Source organism: Ascidiella aspersa, chromosome 1 (genome assembly GCF_963924565.1).
Source record: "Ascidiella aspersa chromosome 1, kaAscAspe10.2, whole genome shotgun sequence".
Classification (NCBI taxonomy): domain Eukaryota; kingdom Metazoa; phylum Chordata; class Ascidiacea; order Phlebobranchia; family Ascidiidae; genus Ascidiella; species Ascidiella aspersa.
The window spans coordinates 32397708-32415052 of NC_139447.1; the positions used below are offsets into that span (position 1 = coordinate 32397708).

A 17345-nucleotide genomic window follows, 5' to 3' on the forward strand; every position below is an offset into this window, starting at 1 on the left:
AATTAGCAATAAACGGTTCGAATTCGAATTCAATTGACATGTGCCATGACCTTGTATTGCTTCCCGCAATATTCTAAAATTGTTGAGAAATCTTTCTAAGAACCAATCTCAATAAATCTTAACTATTTAAATTTACTACAGTCGCCAACCCAACCAATTTAAAACGGTCACCCAATTTTGGGTCGCGGCCCATAGGTTGAGAAACACTTTCGAATCCGTGACCGCGTCTGCTCCAGCGTTCGCTTTTTTACCCACTTCACTGCCACAGACAAGTTGCATTCGTTTTTGCGCGCCTGCCAACCGAATAAGTCCCCTTTACCCTTTTTTTGGTGAATCGATCACAGTAAATGGGGCCACTCCTCAATCGATTTTATTGGTCGAGGTTTACGGAGTTTTGGCCGGTTTAAAAGTCGGTTTAAAAACTATGTCCTAAGTGTGACAAATGGAAACTAAAACAGGGAGCGTTGCTGATTTTGAAGCGAACTGAAGCGAACTGAATATTCAATCCTTTTATTCGATCTTGGCAGAACATGATTTATTTTGACCCCAGTGCTGAAAAAGTTCCCACAAGTGTTTGATGTTTTTCTTAAATTAGCAAATTGAAATTGACCTAAGTTTCTAATTAATATGGAATAGCGATGTCAGTTAGTACCGGATAGGAATCGATACCAGGTCTTACCACCGCACTAGTTTGACAGAAACTGCGTAAGCTGACTTATGCAATAATGTGTTTTTGTCCATCACCTACATGGTTTTGTGTCTATCATCTACCTTTAATGGTAATTTTTTTAAATAACCAAAAATTACTTTCGAACTTAACTACAGCTTCTGATCGAAAGCCAGTTGTAGTCTAATATTGTTACAAAAACATTACTTTCGCCAATTTAATTTCATTATTTCGATAATATATGATTATAGTAAGGACATCACATCGCAACCAACGGCCGTATTTTAGGCCAAACAACCGTCTCACGGTTTTGAAATGAAATACGAAGTATCGGTCCCAATCATAAGGTAGATTGATCGTAGAACGTTTTGCTGAACGGCTAAGGTTCGAATCCAGCGAAAACAGTTCTATCTTAAAAGCGAACGAACAAAGCACCGAGTACATGCCGAAACAATACACCTTTAATGGGTGCTACGTAGCGCCTCGCCCCTTTTTTCTACAAATGTCGCAAAAAAAATCACGATAGGCTTATGGTGCTTTCCCATTTCGGCGCCCGTCTACGGCAACACTGTTGCCCAATCCTATGCACGCTGGCCGTCGCAAGCTGTACATCTTAAACTACTATATGAAATATAAATATAAATGTTATAGTTGAATTATTGTCCATCGTAATCCTAGTTTCATGTTCCGTGTTATCACACAAAAAAACTCTAAAAAAGTATCGACTTCCTTTTGTTTGTTTGTTGTGACAGAGTTTCCCCATTTTCTGGCACTGTGCAGTTCGCTTGTGTTGTATTTTTTCTTGTTTTGTTGTATTTTCCGTAATGTTTTTCAATGACAAATATCTTACCTTTTCTGTATTACAAGGGTAAACGTGCGACTACAAAAAAAACGATGAAGCAAGCGTTTTTTTACGCATTAACGCACTTTAAAGATAAAATACTCCGCGTTGAAGGTTGATTCGGCGATCAACCTGTTTTTTTAGATTGTTTTTTTGCTTGAAATACGTATAGAAACACTTATAGTTTTCACACCGTAACGTTACATAATACGTGTTTATTTCTAAACGGCCGTGTTGTACAATTCTAGTCGATTTAATCACGAACCACAAACTTAAATATGGAAACTTTCGACAGTGTTTCAAAGCCCGGATTTTTTCATCTTTCGCACAGATATTTGATGACCAGCGACGGTGCGTTAAACGCGCTGCTAATTTCTTCAAAGCTGTCTCGCTCGTGGTGCAATAACGGCAAATCGGTGCCTGGGACGCCCTAAAACTTAGCGCCGAATAAAACAAGTACTTACGAACGTCGAGCAAAAATTACGAACGTCGAGCAAAGCATTCGGGCACCTTGGCGAGTTTTCAAACCGCTAATCATAGTACACTCATCGATAGCGAAAAAACGCAATCGGATACGTTAAAAAATGCGGTGCTAACCCCAATTTACGTTTTTGTGGCTTTTGTTTGTTGTTATCAAGCCGTACATCTTACTGTACACCTTACAGTTCAGTAAATATTAAATGAAATTTAAAGCCAAACTCGCGATTTAAAAGTGCAGCGCAATGCACATATACAACTGTTGTTTTAGCTTTTTTTTTTAAGCCTCAAAATCAAATTAATAATATAAACAATTAAAGCTTATCTAGTATCAATCAGTCGGTGCTTTACTGCTGCGTGTGTGTGTTATAGTATGGCGCGTGTGCTTGCTTTCAACGCTTGGTGACTTTGCCTTCTTCTCGCGCTGCAGCGCCACTCTCTTTCTCTTTTTTTCTATTCTCTCGCTGCTGGTGCCCGCTTGCTGGCGCGCTTGACAAGCACGCGCGGTTCAGAGCCGCCTTTAAAAATATCACGACTTACGCATGCACCAAATCCACCATCTGCGTATTTTGCCGGCTCCTTGCTACAAAAACCTAAAAAAAGCAAAATCTGTATTCTGTGGAATGGCTGAAAACTAACTCTCTATGCTCTAAAATGGCTGAAAGCAAAATCTGTATGCCCTGGAAAGGGTAAAAGCGAAATCTGTATGTTGTTGAATGGTTAAAAATCTCCGCGCAAACTACGACACCCCTTGTTCCTTATCCATGTGAACTTTACCGATATCACGAGTGCACAATACTCGTAAAAAACGTCAAAGCAAAGCCCTCTCAATCCCATACGAGCCTGTGATCGAACAGCTGTGAGACGACAAACGATTCACGCCATTGCGTTGTTCCCTTTTTAAACGTCGGTACCAAATTCAGCGCCTTACGGGGCATTCTTGTTTCATATAGCGCTCTGTTTTTGGAAAGCTGCCACTTGCAGACCGCACCTGCCCTGTCCCACGTACAGTTATAATCAAATGTTTTTGAAATATTAATTTTTTTTTCGTTTTGTCGGCCACAAGTCGGCGCCAACGAGAACACACGTTTCACAGAGTTCCACCCAGTGTTCAAAAGCATATTTCCTTTTTTTTTTGTATTACCGTCGTTTTTTCGTTTCTGTTCGTTTGGGGTTGTGGGTCGGTAAATAAATGAAATAAAAACGTTTTTTGTCTACCTAAAGCGTCGAGTGTTTTGGGTAACACCCTTCACAGCAGTTGTTAGTGTATTTCAGTGTTATTTTATTTTTATTTTTTTAACTGTAATTTGAAACAGAATATCAGCTCTACTTTAGAAAGAGCTCTTTTAAATCTGTACACTAGGAAGAAATGGAACTTCTTAAATAATAAGTAAACAAATTGTTAAGTATATACCTTGCCTGTTCAGCATACCTTGGTTTTATATTCATCGATAGACGGTGTCCCAAACGAAATACTTCTCTAGTTTAAGTTCAAAATATTAGGCCCCCGAAACATTTTTGGCTGGCCACGCCACTTTATATACTCCATGCCTTTCCCGGGGTATTTGGCCAAATGTACTCGTTATTAGGAGACAAGTCATTGTTTTTACCGCATATGAGTTAATTATAAAATTGTATTAGCTATGTTAAATCGTATATACAACTATAAGTATAAGACATAAACAGTCATATAAGGCTAAGCAATCAGTACGATTCCATAATAAGTTTTGTCAACATTATTACTTCGCATCATTTCAAAATACATAATGTAGGCCACACTTTTTGTCTTACATGCACTTCATCTAATTTTTTTCGTTTAAAAAATATGTACACAACGTCAGCACTTGCAAGACTAACCACATACATCGTTAAAACTCAGCCTTTATGCTTCATTATGAAAACAAGGTTACAGCAAATGGGGGCACAACTGCAATATACATAATTTACATAAAAATTGACGGCTTCCGAAAACATCAAGCGTACGCTGTAACAAATCTGAGAAGGTCATTTGTTGAACCTATCGCTCAAATGTTCGTTTCTGGTCACCTTCGTTCTGGATATTCGAGCATGGAGATCATGTTTCATTCATGTGTCGCCATAATATCCAAGCTTATGTCGTCCCACAATGAGACACGACCAAATGAATAAAAAAACAAAATAATAAGCAAAGAAACAATGTATACACATGCAATTTACAATTAATGCCAAATTGAGCTTGCACATTGGATATTATCACATTAAGTCGAGGCTTGATTGGAGACAAGTTCGTCACATGCGACGTAGAATTAAGATAAGAGTGTCCTTTTTCAGGCTGTTCGAGCCTTGGGTTCACTAACATGGGGTCGAGGCCCACTGGCTGGAAAGCACTGAAGTATAAATTACCCAAGCAGTACCTTGCAACGTCGTATAAAACTACGCGAAAATGAAGATAGAATATACAATGCATTTTTCAAGATTATTCACATCAATTTACGTACAACATACTAAAGAAAAACACCTCAATTTATATTGGAATGAAGTGTTTCCGAAAACATTACATATATTAACACATAATAATTGACATTTGTCACATTCTTTACATTTTGCCCATAGTAGTGAAGTACAACATCATTATAAGGCTCCCTGATGCAATGGTCAATCTAGTCAAGTTGTCCAACCTCGTAAGCGTGCTGATGCTGTGGAAAAATAACACGTTAACAGACAAAATTAGTACCATGTGTATAGGTTATATACCCCAAACTGGTTTCAGAACTATCATGCACAGACCTGGGCAAATTACGGCCAGCCAAGCAATATAATCCTGCCCCTAGCTCAGTTTTCTTAAAATACAAACCAGGACGACTTAAAAAAAATGTTTTCGTGTTTTGCACGAATTTTGTTTGTTTTTCTCGTAAGTTCCACGCGTTTTTGGCCTTCTTTACAGACAAAAGTAGGCCTCTGCACTGTGACACTCTTGCAAACGGAAGTTTGTCGAAATTAGTCTAATATTTGTAAATGAATTTTTTGTGCTTCGATCGAAAGTATTCCGTCTTATAATGTTTGGGACGAAATTTACCACTGTTTTCCAATCTCTAAAAGCATAACATTTTGTCAACCTAATTCAGTTTAATCTATTTTTGGTGTTTCTCCCGATTTATACCGTTTTTGTAATATGTGCATTGTATCGCAAGAAACTCATCGGCACCTTAAAACTTTAAAAAGCAAATAAAAGGCAGTGTAAGTTCTTCTGTGCAAAATTTTCACGTATTTTTAACCCTTGAGCTATTGGATTATTGCCCCCACCACTTAAATGTATATATAGCCTACATTTTATCTATGCTGAATGCGTCACGCATGTTATGTTATGTTATTCATGCGGCCCGCCGTAAAACATAATGTCCTACCCCTGGTAATGCAGATACTACCGTTTTTTACTGCTCGGTTTAGATGGCCGCCACGAACTTTTACATTTTACAGAAATTTTTTTACAGAAATCTCTTACAAACACTTACTGCCAATTTTCTGTTGTAGTTAAAGAAGTAGGCTATTATTTAAAAGACCGTTTCAGAAGTTTAAGGTATTTAGGTGGTTCGGGCCATTTTCGTAGTTCCGAGGTACCGGTATTAAAAAAAAAATTAATGAAATCGTTTAAAGTTGCAAATGTGCAAATGATAAAGGTATTAATACATCCAAGGAAGCAAGGGAGAGACGTGACATTTTAAACATACATCGAAATGAATAGCGAACAAAGGGCATGACCTTGTGTCCCCCCTGGATCTGCCTCGATTGCTACGAGTATGATTAAAAGTCAAAACTTTCACATAAGATTAAATTCAAATACAAAGGCCATGTTAATTATATTATTAAGCTTATACAGACATATTTCAAAAATACGAGTAGTGTTATATTAAGGAAGCCTAATTTACATTGTTACAAAATAAAAAATATTTTGGATATTTGAGAGCTATTTTTTACACTCGCTTAAATATATGTGTGTTGCCTGTAACCATTTCATCGCAAAATGAATTTAATTAACACACCTGCTGACACTTTAAAGTTTAAACTCTTAAAGTGACTTAAAAACAAGATGTTTCACTTTTGGTTCTTATCTATTTTTGAAAGTCTACTAATCGGTTGACTAAGGAAGCTTCTATGCACAAAGTCTCCCCAAATTAGTAAGTATAGTGTAATCTAAGCGCCAATTATTGGCCCAAAAAAGCGAATATTTTCTGACCTGCCACTACATGCGTTCGTCGGCGGCCGTAGCGTGGTAGTGGTGTTGGTGGTTGTGTCGGGTTTTTCGACGTTCTTGCCATATATAAGTTGGATGGCTGGTGACAAAAATGTATGCTTTATGACATAAAAATCACGTTGTTCAAATGAGAAACTTATAGTGCATTACCTCCAATCCTACTTTGGTCGGGAGTAATATAGTCTACTCTATCGTGCTTTTCTTTCTACTAACCGACGTTATTTACATAAGCCTAGCATATAAAGTTCGTAACTTATACACGGTTGTCCGACAGTTTGTAATTTGTCTTTCAACATTACCAACGAATTTGAAATTTTAAATCAAATACATTTGGCGCCCAACTTTTTACAATATACGACGAGTCAGAATTCTATAGTATTTTAAAGACCATGCAGTAACAATATATATCAAAACAAGCTACCACACAATTTTTTGTGGCGCTGCTGGTGCCGCTGATGACAGGATAATATTTCAGTTTTTACAACTTGTAGCCATGGAAATACCTTCTATGTCGTCTTGATGAAGCTCCGTTTTAGATGGCCCGAAATAGGGCCACATAATGGCATCTTTTACATCACTGTGGCCAATTCCCAAGCTGTGGCCGAACTCATGCGCAGCTACCAATTTCAGGTTTTCTTGACAAATTTAAAACAAAAATTATTTCAGTTGCCGCAAATATGTGTCCGTTTGTAAAAAATACTCACAACCGGGGTATTAGTCGTTTTTTTATTGCTTAGTTTCAGACCCACTGCCAATTTTCGCAGCACAATTGGCAAATCTCAGCAAATACTGTGCAGATTGACCTGCACCTAGAGTTGTTTAGCGTTATGACAGAAAAACACTCTTAGAGACAATCGTCTTTTATCACCACTTTGTGTATTGAATTGAAGTTTATAAATTTTATCCTTGTTTCGCTACCGCTAATTTCTCACACTTAAAGGCATTTTTAAACTTACCGGTTTACTTTTCTATGAGTGGGTTCAGCAAAGTGTTTTTGTCGGTCTTTAAAACGTACCGTAACCCCCGGTGCAAGCAGTTTTCCAACTATACGCTTCGTTGAAATGCACGTCGCCACCAAAAAACGCGTGTGCCAGGACTCTAGTTCCATCGAAAGAGCTCCCGTCGCCGTGGTCGCCAGTCTCAAACGAGATCTCAATGTCGGCCTTTTCGTTTGGGTTAACTTGTTGGAATGATAGCTTTGACTTGTCGGACCACATCTGAAAAAATATTGTTTTGCTTCGTAAAACTATAGCTTGGATCTGTATAATAATAGACAACAGGAAGTCCTTCGAGCTCAGGGTTATCCTTCTTTTTATATCATGCGATATTTGTTTTTCCTTTAATAGGCGCGCCACGCAAGCGAGTGAGGCGAGTGCGCATCCTGATGTGCCTATTTTTGCCAGCATTCAACACGTAACAATTCGCAACAAATAGGCGAAACCTATAGACCAGAGGTTCTTAAACTTTTTTACGGCCGACCCCTAATTTTTTTTTTGAGTTCGCATGGACCCCGGTAGGCAAGAAATTCCCAAAAATGACGTCACAAATTGACGTCACAATACAAGCAGACTTTAAATCTGTTGATTTCGGTCCAAAAAATGTGAAAGCGAAATGGAGTCTAACTATGATTCAGTGCAAAACCGTTTTATTCTTATTAAACTGTTTTCTTTACAAAATTGATTCCTTTTTAAATATACACTAATTTTCGAATAGCCCTTTATTGACCCCCTAAAACCAGTTCGCGGATCCCGAAGGGGTCCATGGACCCCAGTTTAAGAACCCCTGCTATAGCTTGTACACAGTATAAATTCTGAGACCTGTAATTTCCTATTTTATCGGTCGTTTTGATGATACATAGCAAAACTAAACATGTCGAATTACCTTGAACCCCTCAGAGATGTCAAAGTCTACTTCAGCTTTTGTCAGGTCTGGGGTATACTTGTTGATCTTGTACGTACGAGAAGTTTTACGCCACCAGCCAATTATCGAATACTTGCTGACCATGTTTATATCTGCAATAATATACACCTCACTGTGGAAAACCCCGACGTTCAACAAAAAATTGTTATAGCAAAGTCCATAATGCCGGTAAGCGTATTTTGCACGGATTGTATTGTTCTCGCTAGGATTGGATTTGCCGCATTAGAACGATAAACTTAATAAAATAACGAAATGATTATTAGACAGAAAACTTGCGAATTGTATAAAAGGGCGTGTCTTTGTGCAATCCAAAACCATTGGCACTGGGTTTCGGCTTGTCGATCATTGTTCCGCTGACGCGTATATAAGCAATAAAACTCAAAAGTTGAAAACCCGGGTAAATCCAGAGGAATCAGACATTTTTTGAAGGAATGTGTATTTCGTCTATACTGTCTTAAGATCCTGGTTTTACTCGGGTTTTTAACTTGCGAATTGTGTAACGCCGCAGAAAGTCTCACCTTTATTGCCGCATCTTTTTTCTGACATTTTAGCGAGCGTAGCTTGATCCAGTTCTCCGGTAATTTCGAGGTTTGCCACGCGCTGGAAGGATTTTATGGCCTTGGACTGAGACTCGTTTGTCACAGAACCGCTCTTGCCTGCATCGACTGTAGGCGCGTAGCCATATAGGCGCAAGTATTCCTGAAACGTAAACCGTTTAATTGGTCGGAGGTGTATAGACTAAACTTAACTTGCGGCTGAGGTGCAATTTCAGTTTTAACTTGAGAAAAATGTACGAATCTGACTTGGTAACACAGTCACAAAAGTCCCCAGCCTATAACGTTTTAAAATTTAAATAAAATACCAAAAATACATGTTTTAAAATGAATTCATACCGACATAACTTCAAATAGTAGGCATGTTTATGTGCATGTAAAAAATAACTTAATCTGACGAGCGTCAGTATATTTAGGCGGTGGTTGTTAACTTTTTAAGGGTTGTGGAGCCAAAAATAGCCGTCTAACTTTTGTGCCACCTCCTTCTCAAGTTTGAGAAAAATGCCTCACGATACGCGACAAAGAAAGTGATAATACCATAACATAAACCATGAGGTTGACCTGTACTGGAGAATACTTCAAATAATGTATGTGTACGGCTCCCTAAAGACCGCTCCACGGTCCCCAGTGATTGGGGAGAACGGTTAAAACCCCACCCTAGGTCTGTGGTTCACCTGCGAACTGATCTATGGCGCCGAATGGGCTTTAAGCCACCGTTTGATAGGCGATGTTTTAAGGCGTATAAAACCTTATGTCATTTCAAACAATGTTTTCGTTTACATTTTGTTCACGAAATTTAGAAAAAAGCTTTTAAAATATCGCAGATATTCAAACGCTACATCTCCGGGAAAACGCCAATGCATAATTTTTGATTAATTGCAACACCACAAGATAGCCAACGGTGTCTCAATTGTACTTACTTGTGCTTCTTGTACTTCCATCTTTGTAAGGACAGGGGCGGTTTGGACGCAGCAAAACCATATCGCAAAAGACAAGATTTCGATAAATTTGGTGTACATTATTATTATTCTTTGATTAGTTTCGCGGGACTGTTGCACAGTCTCTGAACTAAACGAAAGCGTCTCAGGCATTTTATGTCACAATTGTTGCGCTAGCTATCTGATTATTACGACACTCTTCAAAACTGACGAGCCTTTGTTAGGTTAAAATCCCCCTGAGAAATCTTCCCGGCGGGTATTCCGATCATAGCGAAATTGATAACAAAAATTCGGCCAGGTAGAAGACTATGTGTTTTGGTTGCACACTGCGATAAAATTAAACTGCTGGTTTCAAGTTGCCAACTTACTACCCAACGTAACACATGACGCTATGGTGCAAGTTAAAGACAGTCATATTCGGGCATCAGGGGTGGATCCAGGATTTTTTATGGTCATGAAAGTTTTAGGAATGACGTCAAAAAGTTACGTCATGACGTGACGCCCTAAAACATTTAATCTTAAAAACACTTGTTGTTCTCGAGCGAACTTGTGCGCAAATGACAACTGAATCCAGTTTAATATTCATTGCGAAACAGAAAATGATTTCATTGGGTCTAATTTTATTTTAAGGGGATACCATGCCTCTGTTTTTTTTTTAATTAATGCCAATGGTAAGTATAACACCAAAGACGGACATTGACATTTAACAGAACAATTAAATCGCTTTCAGCGCAAATGAAATGTTTTTTTTGTTTTATTTAAAAAAAATCTTAGTTTTAATAGCTTGGCGTATATTACGGGACAATTTATATGCTAAAATTCATTTCACGTTTTTTCCAACTCTGAAAATGTTCTTCTAGAACCTAAAAAAAACGCACAACTTACATCAAAGTACTCCGTTAAATATTATGTTATTTGCCCCGAAGGCGTTTGATGCTTAAAATGTGGCACGCCAGACGTATCCCAAAGTTAACAAAGCTAAAGAGGTGGCGAAATTGACAACAATGGGCGGACTAGGTGAACAAAGAGTTTTAGAAAGCTCGCTTGTATTATGGTTACGAAATCGCAAACTCAAATAGGGAAACTAATCCCTTGGATACGCAGTGTGACGAAATTAAACAATGGATGGTTTCAAGTTGGAAATATGTTAGCCTCAAGTTCCACAACACACCGTGGCGCAAGTTTTTTAAATAACAGTCATATTCAGGCAACGCGTTATAACGTTATTAGAATAAACCAATAAACCTTTCAATGTTTAGTAGGCGAATCCCCCCTTCTTCATTTAAATAAACGAACCTAAATGGAGATGTTGGCGATGTGGTGAAACCAGCAATTTAAAGAGAGCTGGCGGGAAACCTTAGACGTACCCACAATTAATTCCTAAACGAGGTAACTTCGCCTGCTGCGCTCTCGTCTGTCTCGTGCTTAGGAAAATGACCGTCCAGGTATAAAAAATCATGTAACTCTCCTGTTTGGAACTGATGTTCACTTTGATTTGTTTAATTGCTTGTTGTTATGCGCGAGGTGCGTTACATCAGATTGGAAACTTTGGATTTTGCGCGGGGGAGACGATTTTGCAGCTTGAAATTGCGCGGCTGTAATAACATTTCTGCCCAAATTTGCGCGGCTGTTATAACGTTATTTGTAAAATTTGCACGGCTGAAAATGGAGTACTAGACTGAAAACCGTTATCGCGACGGAAGTGTTGCGCATTTGAGCAATTTTTCGCGGCTGACCGCATTTTACGTTGGTTTTATACGAAATGCGCGGCCATTACCGCGGCTGAGCGGGAAACTGCGCTGGGGATAAATCAATGGATAAATCCCCCGCGCAGGCCTTACTTTCCAACCTGGGCGTTATATACCGTTGTAAGTGGGTTCGCCTTCAGCCCATCCTGATGCTTCTTGATAGGTGCTTTTTATTCTCGTCAGTCGTTGTCTATTTTGTTGTTTTCCGCGTATTAATAACAAAACGAAATAACTTCCAAGTAACTCCGCACTTTGCGTATGTTAAATCTTCTGGTTATAAAACAACCAAAACGTGAAATATGCAAGCTCCTATCAAAGCAAAGCCTTGTCATTTCCATTGCAGCTCTTGTCCGCCTACAGTTTTAATAAACTATTTTTTTTCTTGTGGTCGCCCACAGGTTTGGCGCCAACGATAACACATCTTCAGAAGAGTTCAACCCAGTGTTCAAAAACATTTTTTTACAGTACCGTCGTTTTTCTTTTTGTTCGTTAAGGGTTGTGGGTCGGTAAAGAAATGAAATAAAAACGCTTTTTGTTTATCGTAAGCGTCGAGTGTTTTTTGGTTGAGGCTTTTTACAGGAGCATTTGAGCGTCGTACAATGTTTTGTACCCGTTTTAATACACCTTTTAGCTGCAATTTGAAACTAAAATGTCACCTTAGATTAAGTTTGAAAAGAGCTTTTAAACTCAAATGCAAGAAGAGCATATACCCTAATCATAATTACTAAGCCATGTAAGAATCTGATTTGGTTCATAAATTATTAGTGATCACTTTTGTGGAAAGATATTTTATTGAAAAAATAATATAGGCTATAAGATTAATACAAACAGAAGGCACACGGAACACATTGTATGTAGGAATAAGAAACAAGTATAGTCACAGTGTAACGAACGACATAAATAACTTGCTTGGCCTACTGTAAAACCTGGCGTGTTTTAAATTTGGATCTTTTTTTTATGACTTACAATGGTTAAGGAATCTTTGTCGCTGCGGAAAACCACCGACCAGTTCATATATTATGAGGCATCAGAGTAGGCAAAGTAACACCAATAAAGCATGAAAATTCAGGATGACGCTTCTACTAATAACATGCTGTATACAAATGAAAAAAGTTACTATAGGCCAGCCATGGAAACTCTGGTTGTTGCACCATCATTGAAAACACAGACACAATAAACAATTCACATATTTACAAATAATTACATTAGTTTCAAATTGACCCCTAATTTCGAAAATCCCTTTATCTGGGTATTCCCCCACCCTAGTTTGTAATCCATAATAATGTATTTTTGCATTGAGGTAATCGATCGCTCATCACCGTCCAGCGACCAAAATAAAATTGCTGGGAATGCACTTTTCTCAACATTACCACAAGGACGTACCAAGTTTGTTGTACTTTTCTTGGCCGTCGTTATACTAACATATTTAATCAAAGTATGCAGTGCCACATTTTCTCGCAAAACCAATGTTTAACAGAAAGAAGAAAGACCGTTGCTTCGACATAGTTCAGGATTATCAAAAGGGCCAGCAAGTTCTTAAGTTAAACACCATTGACATATGATTAGACTATAGTAGTTTGGAGGTATAGAGCATCATCAAGAGGGTTGCGAAAGTACTCCAGTTTTTCATTTTCATCGAACTGATGCTGTCAAAATAAATAAGGAGTGATGAAGACAAATAAACAGTTTGAGATTCATTGTTTAGCAGTGTTTGAATTTCTCCTTTCTTTCATCTTGCTTATTAGCGAAAAATTGCCCTGCCTAACTTACCAAAACCCATCTAGATTCGCATTTGCTTGTCACAGTCGAAAAATACAGCCAGACATAAATTAAATCCTTTGTACCAAACTAATGCCATAAAAAACTACAAGCTGGGGCCAGCTCTATTTTCTATGAGAACAAACCGAATAACTGTTAAAGCAAATCGTGCTACTAATAGTTTAGCAACCTACCTTCCATTCACAACAGTGGTAGAGGTCGTGGTTGTGGTGGTAGGGATGGTTGTGGTGGTGGTTGTAGGGATGGTTGTGGTGGTAGGGATGGTTGTTGTGGTTGGTGGTGCGCTTGTGGTCGTTTCATCACCCTTGCCGTATATGGCCTGGACAGCTGAAAACCAAAACACCAAAAAAATTAAAAGCGGCAGATTTGTGACAGCTTGGCGAGTGTTTAATATACGTATAGGTACCAATACCCGATTATTTTGGCAATAAATATCGCGATACCAAATGACGTCATTTCTGTTCTCAAACAAGAAAAGCATATGCAACTGGAACGTTCAAAGTCATTTTGTTTTATTTATAGACTAAATTTGCTCTAACTTGACCAAGTTTAGTTACCTGCAGTTGTAAACCTATTATTTTAAGAAAAATTAACCTTTCAAGATAGAATCCCTGGATTTAATCGCAAATTATGGCTTAAATTCCTATTTAATTCATCGGATCGGCGCCAATATCGCCCTAGTATAGGACGAGCATCGATATGCAAAAAGATTTAGTTCGACGAGGCAACATGTCGATCAATACAAAACGCTCTCCCTAGTGTAAAAAGATTTAATCATATTACCAGAAGGCCTCTTTTAGGTAAGAGCAACAGATTTAGTATTAAAAATAAGACTACAGGTTATAAGGTTGAAGCTAGACGTCACAGTAGCCTAATATAATCTATGGAAGTCATCCAAGGCAAAACTGTACCGATAGACAATTTGACTAATAAGTCACGATCTTGACAAAAATGCTGAATAATTTACCTCTCATTAATTATTATCAGAACTTTAAACAACAGACGCAGTGGAATATATAGCTATAAAATTTCCTTAAATAAGTGTTGTGTTCTTCCTCAGACAAGTGCTGTGACTTAATATTACCTTCTTTATCGTCTTTGTGGAGATCTTTGGTCCTTGGGTTGTAATAAGGTGCCATTAAAGCTTGCACGGTGTTACTGTGAGAAATCCCCAAGCTGTGTCCAAACTCGTGCGCGGCCACGATTCTCAGATTGACTGCAATACAAAAATCTGTTACGGGTTTTACTGAAAATAAGAACCTGCTGTAGATATAGAAAAAGGCAGTCCTGTCATTTGAAAAAAAACTTAAGTCCATGTCAAGTCGTAATGAGAGCAAATCAATTTCAAGTCAAGTCCTTGTCATAAAAGCCAATTCTTTTGAAAACAGTGACTTAGGTGCACTTCAGTCAGTTAAGTCATTACAACACTGGAAAGAGGTTTCGGTTACTTAAAACTCCTTGAAGTAGTGTGGCTAGGGTTGACAGCGACAGCTCAACTTAAGATAATTGTGTTGCATCAAGTCGAATTAATTTAACTTCCGACGACTTAATACCAATCTTTCCGTCTACGCTCCATGTTTCCGATTCGTCAAAATGAATGTCTCCCCCCGATGTTGGTGAAAAGGCGTGGGCCAGAACCTTGCCAGGTCCATCAAACGGACCTCCGTCACCATGGTAAAAGGCGATGAACTTAATTTCGATGTCGGCCTCGTCCTCGGGCGCTACCTGCCGGAATGTTATATTCGACACGTCGGACCAAAACTGAAAATAATATGGAGAGCGCTTAAGACTAGGGTCGCCATACGTCCGGATATTTCCGGACATATCAGGGATTTCAACGTTGCCAATTGCTTTATTATAATGTATTGTATAGAAGACCGTTTGCGCTGGTTATGCACCTTTGATGCTTCATAGATTTCGTTGTCGACTTCAGATTTCGTGAGGTCTGAAGTGTACCTTGTGATCTTGTAAGTCAGGTCAACATTCTGCCACTCAGATCCCCATAACACATACTTGCTGTTGAGGTTGTCGTCTGTGCCTGAAAATAAGCACAATGCGATGGTTAGATTACAGCAGTAAACTATAGCTACGCACGCACGCACGATAACTTGAGTCACTATTTTCAAATGACTTGACTTGTTCATGGCAGGGATGCAAGAATGTTTTGCACAATGTGCGCAAAATGTGGAAAAAATGTGCGCACTTTTTTAGAATGTGTGTACATTTTGAGATAGGTAAATGCGGGCACAATTTTATACCCCTCTTTTTAACGATTTTCATATTACACTCTCCTCTATCTCTTTTTTATTAGCTCTTCTCCTGTTACTCTTTTTTACTAACTCTTCGTCTCTTAATCTTTTTTCTAACTTTTCCCGCAACTATTTTTATTATTTTCTTCGACTTTATCTTTAACTTCTTCTCTTTACCTCTTCTTTCAACCCTTCTTCAAAACCTTACACAAACTCTTCCTCCAACTCTTGCCCGACTCTTTCTCCGAATTTGCTTCCTCCGAAGTAAAACTTTATCTCACCTTCAATATCTGGATTTCCACATCTTCCAGCATTCATTTTGGCGACAGTGGCTTGGTCCAGTTCACCGGTAACTTTTAAGCCGTTGAAAGTTTGAAATCTTCTTAGCGCCTCGAAAAAGGTTTTTCCACTAATCGAGTTTGTCCGGTCTGATTCGCCGTCGGTGACGTAGCCAAATTGACGCAGAAAATTCTGTACAACATAAAAAAAATGTTTAAACTTTGCCTTGGAGCTATTATTTTAGTTATACTTTGGACGAATCTTTAATGTAGCTTGAAAATCAATGTCGAAGCCAAAACATAAACCGATAATGATACAAGTGCGTATCAAAACGTTTTGACCTTTCTGGCTTAGATATTCATTTTCAAACGACTATCTTGTTATTGAAAAATGATTAAATGGTCTTTAAAAGCGTCGGATGTATATGCGTTCACAGACTGGCTGTTTTATAAAGTTGCCATTTTGTTATAAAGTTACCACAGGTCTATCTAAAGCTACTCGCACTATATGTATCATACCTGAGCGTATACGGTTACATCGCAGAACAAATATCTTACAAAACCCGCCGTCAATGGGCAACGTTTCAATCTAACTCACCTCTGCTTGAGTTATGTGAGTGATGGCGGAAGATTGTACATTGGCCAACAAAAGTGATATAATCATCAACTGGATCAAGAGGGTCGACATGCTTTGCTTTCCTTGTTTCTGATTCACGCGCCAAAATTGTTATATATGCAATTTTCTTGCTAACACAAGGCAGAAAAACATTAATCAATGGAAATATCTCGATTAAAACAAGAAAAAACAAAGCAACTACAGCTAAAGAAGTTATTCGACAACGCCAGGGATGCCGGAGCGATTTCAGGGCAAGGTGGGCGACTTTTTTGGTAAGGGCAACATAGACCGCCGGCGAACGTAGCGAGCCGAAATATTGGGGGGGGGGGTCCGGAGGTACTCCCCCAGAAATTTTTTTGCGGCCACGCCCTCTAGATTGTTTTTTTGTAATTTCCGTTCGCTTTATGATTTCCGTCGCATAATATTTAATGCTGTGAAAACAATATATCATTTTTCATGAAAAGGGCACTTTTGCCCATTAGCAAAAGGGCAGGAGGGGCGCTTGCCCCCCGCGCCCCCCTCTCCGGCGTCCCTGGACAACGCCACACTTGTTTTGTTTCTTTATCCCCCAAAATCGCAACTAAATATACCACATCTACGCCATGTCTAAAATTTGACAAATGCATACTTTTCTACAAAGCTCCAGACAAACATACCTTTGTAAACCTAAAATAGATAGCGGCAAAAACAAGATATGTCCCGAAAATAAATTCATATAATTTAAATGGCAAAATCAGAGTTTGAAAAATCACGTTATATGTAAACCCTTAAAAATATCGTTGGCAGAATGATTTCTCTTGTGATCAACCTGCTTAACAATTGTTCGAATTGTTATTTTTTATCCAATACGCTACAGAGCTGAATTTCTTGAGAGACTTGCCTGTAACTATCTTTTTTGTGGCAACGGGTTGTATCACAATGCCAAACGGTTTGACATCTAAACATAAACAAACTTTAGGAAATGAACAAAGTTGATGCTTTATATACATTCATTTACTATTGCGCCAACAAGTCGCTTCGTGGGGGTGGAGGGGTAAGTACCGCTTG

General features: G+C 38.5%; 1 protein-coding gene across 1 annotated transcript; it reads right to left on the reverse strand.

Moving 5' to 3' along the window:
- Nucleotides 1-3715: 3715 nt before the first annotated feature.
- LOC146169816 (uncharacterized) lies at nucleotides 3716-16452 on the reverse strand. Its single transcript, XM_083387435.1, has 11 exons — nucleotides 16281-16452; nucleotides 15686-15875; nucleotides 15054-15193; nucleotides 14699-14916; nucleotides 9611-9758; nucleotides 8655-8835; nucleotides 8098-8228; nucleotides 7232-7433; nucleotides 6720-6851; nucleotides 6199-6295; nucleotides 3716-4660 (listed from the first exon to the last, which is right to left on the reverse strand). Exons 1-11 carry the CDS (start codon nucleotides 16368-16370, stop codon nucleotides 4561-4563), a joined length of 1629 nt encoding a protein of 542 aa, XP_083243561.1. The 5' UTR covers nucleotides 16371-16452; the 3' UTR covers nucleotides 3716-4560.
- Nucleotides 16453-17345: the final 893 nt, after the last annotated feature.